This window comes from Orbicella faveolata, unplaced genomic scaffold, assembly GCF_042242905.1.
Source record: "Orbicella faveolata isolate gen_17 unplaced genomic scaffold, um_ofav_v1 contig_12, whole genome shotgun sequence".
Lineage (NCBI taxonomy): Eukaryota > Metazoa > Cnidaria > Anthozoa > Scleractinia > Merulinidae > Orbicella > Orbicella faveolata.
The window spans coordinates 13,675,001-13,682,500 of NW_028301539.1; the positions used below are offsets into that span (position 1 = coordinate 13,675,001).

Here is a 7,500-nt window from a genome sequence, read left to right on the forward strand (position 1 = left end):
TTGCTGATGGGTCATGATGTAACCATTGAACATTTTCCAGCAATAGACTTTGATAAGGTTAAACTTCCCACAATGATGAACCTGTCCACCTTCAAATCTGTGTGTCCTGGCCAAATAGTTACAGTAACTGCCCAAGTTACCCATTTGTATCCTTCAAAAACTGTCGGTTCCAAAAACCTACAAATCCAACAAGCCATTATTGCTGATCCATCAGGAACCATGAAAATGACATTATGGGAGAACTTTGTTGGCAGCATCAAGCAGGGTGACACGTACAACTTCCGGGATATCTGTGTATATAAGGACAAGATGAGCCATGAAATCTGCCTAAACACTGCCAAATCTGGCTCCACAGTTGAATCTGCCCCACAATTTCAACAAGTTCTCCCATTTACAGTCCTTGAAAGTACCACAGTTAATGGAGAAATAATTGGAGTAAATCAAGTTGCCTCCTATCTGTCGCAAGTGCAATAAAAAGGTTAATCCCAGTCCTGAACATGCTTTTATAGAATGAGCCAAGTGCCATTTCAAGCAAAAGCAGACAGCTTCTAAAGCACACTGGTTTGCTCAAGTGTTATTTCAAGACACAAATGATGACAAAATAGATCTTACTTTATTTGAAGATGCTATTCACCAAATCGCCACCCATCCGTATAACTTATAATTGACGAAGCAAAGTAGTTGAAAATGTAAGTCAGTAGACTGCCACGTTATTATTGATATTAGTTCCTCGTTTTGTTGTTGTTACTTCACAAGTTGGATGAAAGCTACTAAAATTTACACAAACTGTTCATATATCTTATATATTACATGTACATTGTAGAATGACAAGACAAGAATAACAACAGAATATCAGTCAGTAAACAGCCACATTATTATAGTAATTAATTCCTCTCTTTATTGTTGTTGTTAATACACAAGTTGGATGAAAGCTATTCGTTAAAGTTACAAAAACTGTTATTTACAAGAAGGCTGGCAAAGCAAGAATGACGTCACAATGAATCTTACTTTAATATTCACCTAGTTGCCTTGAAAATCAAGTGTTATTTCAAGACACAAATGATGACAAAATAGATCTTACTTTATTTGAAGATGCTATTCACCAAATTGCTAAGCTTACTAGTGATACTGTCAAAGCAAAAGGTCTTACTCAAGCAGACATAGAATCTACACTGTTTGCTTCGCCACCCATCTGTATAACTTATAATCGACGAAGCAAAGTAGTTGAAAATGTCAGTCAGTAGACTGCCACGTTATTATTGATATTAGTTCCTCGTTTTGTTGTTGTTACTTCACAAGTTGGATGAAAGCTACTAAAATTTACACAAACTGTTCGTATATCTTATATATTACATGTACATTGTGAATGACAAGACAAGAATGACAACAGAATGTCAGTCAGTAAACAGCCACGTTATTATAGTAATTAATACCTCTTTTTATTGTTGTTGTTAATTCACAAGTTGGATGAAAGCTATTCGTTAGAGTTACAAAAACTGTTATTCAGAAGTAGACTGGCAAAGCAAGAATGACGTCACAATGAATCTTACTTTAAGATTCACCTAGTTGCCTTGAAATAAAGTTGTGTTCAATTCATTTCATCGTTGCCACTGTGATGTTAAAAATAACAAATTCATAATAGTTAGCACTACTTCCAGAAAAATGTCTGCAATAATTTCAACCACACCCCAAAGCAGACCAACCTCTACTCCTCCTTACTTTTCAATATCACCTTCAACACGTTTGTTAGTTCAGGCCATTTTTCTTTGCTACACTGTTGGAGCTTCACATTATACCCCAGCCTCCACTCCTGTACTCTATGGCAGATAAATCCTAATTGCATTCACGAAGTCTAACGCAATCCTATATAATCATACACACATTACTCTATTACCCTGCACTAGACACATGTACGCATTGCGGACCTATTTTTAATTTGTGTAGCTATTACTTTGGATGCAATCTTGTAGTCAACATTTAACAAGGTTATTGGCTGCCAATTTGTGAGCTTCAGAGTGTCAGAATCTGCTGTGTGTAGACTTTCAACTAAGTCGCTAGCTAGAAGCTCAAAGAACTTTGTACAGAACTCTACTGTAAAGCCGTCTTCACCTAGTGACTTTCCAAAATTGAATGTTTTCAAAATCTGACGGCATTCTGCGATGGCTAATTCTCCTTCTAAATTCTTTGTCATCATCACTCAGCCTAGGAAGTTACATGGAGTGGACGAAGTCTGCGAAGAGTCCATGTGAACCAGCATATTCTGACTGGTATAAATTCTGATAAAAATTTTCAGTTTCTTGTAATAATTGCTTGTGGCCCGTTATTTTAACTCCCTCGCTAGTTTCCAGCTCAGTAATAGTCTTCTGATTAAAACTTTTTGCCTCCATATTGAAAAAATACCTTGTTGGTTTCTCTCCCTGTTCGGTCCATCGAAGCTTAGAGCGAAACCTTGCACCTTCACCCCTCTTTTCATACAGATATTGTGATTCTTTTTTTAGCTGTTCGTGCAGCGTTAATTTAGTTTCTTTCTTTATAGTTATAATTTTGGAAACAAGGGAAGAAGACATAAATAAATTTTATTTGTCAGCAAATAAAAGCGTTTACGGCTTATACCCACGCTTCTGGCGTTACTTTAATGGGGGCAGGGTCATAGCAGCAGCAGCAGCAGCAGTAGTAGTATACTTTATTTACCCTCGGATTGTAGAGTAGCTTTAACAGCTAATGTCTCCGAGCATTTCAACAGCACAATGGGCAAAGACCAGACCACAACACTGGGAACTTTGTGCCCTGCTCTTTACGATGAGTGTGTGGGTTCTTTAACATCCCCTGCTGACCATAACACTGAAGATGCAGGAGACGGGGCCTACAGTTTATCGTCCTTATCCGAGAAGACTAGAATATCTAACCATTTGCAGATGTCATTACAAAGGCAGCATATTCTCCTCAGTTATTTTAAAACCCTGAGTGTTGGTCCGGTCTGGGGCTCAAACCTGAGACCTCCCGCACGGTAGTCCAACGCTCTACCAACTGAGCTAACCGGTCAGCGGTTAGCTCAGTAAAGTACAAACTTGATTAAGCAATAATCACAAGACCATCACAGGACAATCTTATGACTTCAATAACAATAGCAAATTCCCTGGTAGTCACGAGTTTCATGGAAAATAACCTAGACTCACTTTCAGCGATCAGTATAAGACGTGACATGTTTCTCAAGTTGTCCTCTTTGTCTCCAGACCAGACACACTCAGTGAGTTCGACCCTCCTGCTCCCTTCCTCCACCTCATTTATATTATGTATTTGTGATATAGGCACTTCGCCTTTTTTCTCATGACCTCACCTTTGCAAGAGCTTATCAAATAATAATTCGTTCATAATGTATTAGTTTTAATCAATAAATTGGCCATTCTGCGTGGCCAAAATTTAACCCAACAATGTCTTGTCTGGTTTTGATTTCTTGCAGCACTCTAGCAAACAAAGCTCGACTGTTGACCTACAAAATTGACATAGGTACAGCTTCATAGTTATAATTTTGGAAACAAGCGAAGAAGACATAAAAAATGTAATGAAGTGACCTTGACCACCTTCAGACTCTGGGTCAAGAACAACAATATGAGGAGGATTACAAGGTTAAAGCTGTCTATTTGAAGAAACTTCATGCCCCTACCTCAAAGTCAAATAAGTCATTCCCAAATGACACAATCAGCTGCGATAAATGGGCGCTGAACATTTCCAGTAAACCACTGAGTAATGCTAAAATGTCTGTGCTCCAGAGAGGCACAAATTTTGCTTTGGCTCCCAGAAAAATACCAACAGTGGAAATCGTAGCTGGTGTTGAAGATGGTATTCCTACATTACCAGAAGAGGATAAACTTGTTTTAAGTTCCCAAATTTTGCAAGTTTTGCACAGAGCCACTGTCCCACCTTCAAACCTACCCCAAGACAAGCTCAGAGTTTTCTACGATCTGTGCAAAGATGAAGATTGACTCATTATCTCAACAAATAAGGGAAATTGTATTGTTGTCATGGATTGCAAGGACTACAACAAAATGGTACAGAAAATGCTTAATGACCACAAAACCTACAAGATCCTCGATAAAGATCCCACACAACAGACAGAAAGAAAGCTTAATGAAAACGTGGCCAAACTTAAATGAGGGGATAATATCAGTGATAGTCTGTACAAGAAACTCTGAAGTTCTGATGGACTACCACCTCATTTCTATGGTTTGCTGAAAGTTCATGAACTGGGTTACCCTCTTCGGCCTATTGTCTTGTTCATCGATTCTCCAATTCTACTTATTTCCAAAGCCGAAAGATCCCGTTCCAAAAGATCAAAAAAGAAAAAAAAGCGCACGGTGTAATCTAGTCCATTCCATGCAAAGATTGCAACAAAAACTACATCAGGGAGACCAAACAGAAATCCAATACTCAGCTCAGAGAACGCCAAAAAGCGGTCGAACAAAAACATCCCAAGAAATCCGCACTTGCTGAACATTGTTCACAATCTGGTCACGCTATCTCGTGGGAATTGTCTACAATATTACGTGCCAGCACAAGTTGGCGAAACCGATGCCTCTTAGAGGCTTGGGAAATTAACATGTGCAAAAAGTCCACTCAACCACAATGACGGCATGTACCTGCCCCAAGACTACAGAGCCTTGACTCTATTGGATAAGAACGAATTTCCTAATATATTCGGTTTTTAATTAGCAACTATGCAATCTTAAATATACTTGTCACTTCATTATGTTTTTTATTACCCCTGAAGAAGGCTTATGTTAATAGCCAAAATGTTGGGTTTTTAAAGATTTATAATAGCTTTTCTTTGAAACCAATGTAACATTTTTATATTTATCAACAAATTCTCTATCTAGAAACTAATAGCTTTGCTTGTATGTATGAAATAAGTACTATTTATTTAGTTAGCTAAAATGATGAAATACATTAAAAATTGCAAAAAAATCTATAATAATTTTGGCATTTTTAACCCTAAGGAAAACATTATCTGGACACTCTGATATACATGTATAATTATGTCTGTTATAGAGGGAGTTTCAATTGAGTATCTTAAAATCGAAACCAAAGTATTCACAATGTAGTCAACCAATCATAACCCAAGGCAAATAAACGCAAAGAGCAGGAAAATTGGTTTTAGTTTTACAACTGATTGGATGGCAAAGTAGAACAAGCACTTCAGAAAATCACTTGGCATAATATTCCAAAACCAAAGCAAATGCAAATTACTTTCTAGGGTGCATGCAGAATTTTAGAGAAGGGGTTTGAGATACTGACTGCCAAGGGAGGTTCCCTGTGGGGGGATCAGGGGGCTTCCTTCCCCGGATAATTTTAAAAATTGAGGTCCTTGGAAATAGGCTTCAGGCATACTGAGGCCAAGTCAGCATGTTATGATGTCTCATATTTTCTAATTTAGGGTGTTGGACCGAACCCCCTAAATCTGCCACAGACTTTCTCAAGTAAAAACTGCTTTGACTTGTACATGTCTACACCATGTTAATTCTCATATCACATATCTTCTACTTAGGAGCTGTCCAGTGTGGAGGAATTCCACGTTACATGTGTGAGATTTGTATGTATGAGCATTGCTACCTAGTAACACGTGATGTGTTTTACAACACATTCCACTGGGAGTTTTAGATGCAAGCTGTGTAGTAAAACCTGTTTGGATGCAATTGGAGAAACAGTGCAAGCACATTAAACTCCTCCTTCATCGACAGGGCTTTGAAGCCCACTGTTTGTGGAAGTGCCATTACTTTTTCGGTCAACCGTGCATTTAGCTCATGTGATCAAAACAGGTTTGCGATCAATAAAGCCGGACAACTTGTTTTGATGAATCTGCATTCTGTCACTAGGATACTAAGTGGTGTCCAGTGACCCTCGGTAATTCTAGTGCCTCATCATGCATGTGTTGATTAAAACCTGAAATCTATGAATTACACACCAAGTCTTTGTCCATGTTGAGGTCGTAATGTTTATGATCCAAATAAATACTGTTTGATGTATTTGCAATGGATTACCCACCAGGTGATCATCTTCAAAAGTTAATTCAGGCAATGATTGACATTTTCATTCTGAGTTAATTTTCATCTACTCTGGACCTAATAGTGTAAAAACAAGAGCTGATGAAAGAATCTTAAGTTAACAGCATCTCCTTTTCACCTGTTCAAGTAAATCTTCATTTGCTGCTGTTTTGACAAGATCCACAAGGAACAACCAAGGAATGTTACCTTCTTCATTGATAAGAAGATGCACCAGAGGTGACTTCTGAGGGATAGGTCTTTCATGAAAAAGAAAATTCATCAGCCCAATTAGATTTACATAGTAACCTCCACCATTTTCAATTTCTTAAAAAGTACATCACATGAAATAAGGATCACACCCCAGTAAGGGAATTTTACAATATTGTTGCTACAGCTATGTGTGGCCCCAACGAGTATGATATTCACTTTCTTGGTCTGCAATGGGACATAGTTTGTCAGCTACACTCAGGAATAAGGTATAATTTTCAGAGGAAACTATACTTTATCACTGTTATTATTCATCTCTTGAGAGGTGCAGTGTTATTAACCATTGGAATTCAAACACCTCAAAATGTTCATGTGAATAGAAGCAGTTCATAGGTAAGGTCTGGTCTGGAATAGGGTATAAACTTTAGGTCTGACATCATCTGTCCTCATTGCTCCATGGGATGCATAAGGCCTTTTAGGTCTGACATAGGGTGAGGAAAATTGCATATTTTGGTCTGCAAGCCACACAGTTACCCCACCCAAATTTTCAATGAGTACTCCTCGGCAACACATACACACATACATGCATACACGCATACATGCATACATGCATACATGCATACATACATACATAATTTACTTGGTAAAGCAGGTTGGGGAACTGGCAAGACATTAAGTCCTGATGTGGACCTGCACTATCTAAAATGGTAAAATAATATACACTTAAATATTAAATGATAATGGATGAAAAAATAATGATAACTGAAATAGATAAATATTCACAAGTCAACATTTAAAAGGACATCCAAAAAAGGAACAAAAATTTTTCATTTCTTTCTTGAAATGAAATACAGGTACGCTCACCTTTCTTGACTGAAACATCCTTGGAGAATAAGTAATGAAAATAAAACACACTGATGACGAGCCTGAGATAGACTAACGATCCATCTTTCCTCCTGGGATCGCTAAATTTTTCAGGGAAAAAAACATATTAAACACAAGCTAAACTATACAGTGAACAATTTCTCTTTCATACATGTTAATGTGAACCAGTTAAGTGCAATTAGTATGATATTCCCTATCTGAAACTTTGTCCTCTGAATGACCAACCTGGATAAACAAATTGTGACATTCCTTGAGAAAACAGGGAAAAGGAGATGGCACAGGCATGCATGAGAAGACAAAGCATGCTACACGTGTCACTAGGCTCACAAATATGTGCATATTTAATAAGGAAAACAAAGACTGGCACAGT

General features: G+C 37.8%; 1 protein-coding gene across 3 annotated transcripts in view; it reads right to left on the reverse strand.

The window, feature by feature from the left end:
• LOC110057937 (ubiquitin conjugation factor E4 B-like) overlaps positions 1-7,500 on the reverse strand; it is a 320,893-nt gene that overhangs the window by 221,351 nt on the left and 92,042 nt on the right. For all 3 annotated transcript variants that reach the window (XM_089283777.1, XM_089283778.1, XM_089283776.1), the window contains exons 6-7: positions 7,110-7,210; positions 6,178-6,295 (exon numbers count right to left, since the gene is read on the reverse strand). In XM_089283777.1, coding sequence (XP_089139903.1) covers positions 6,178-6,295; positions 7,110-7,210 — 219 coding nt within the window. The remainder of the gene's footprint in view (positions 1-6,177; positions 6,296-7,109; positions 7,211-7,500) is intronic.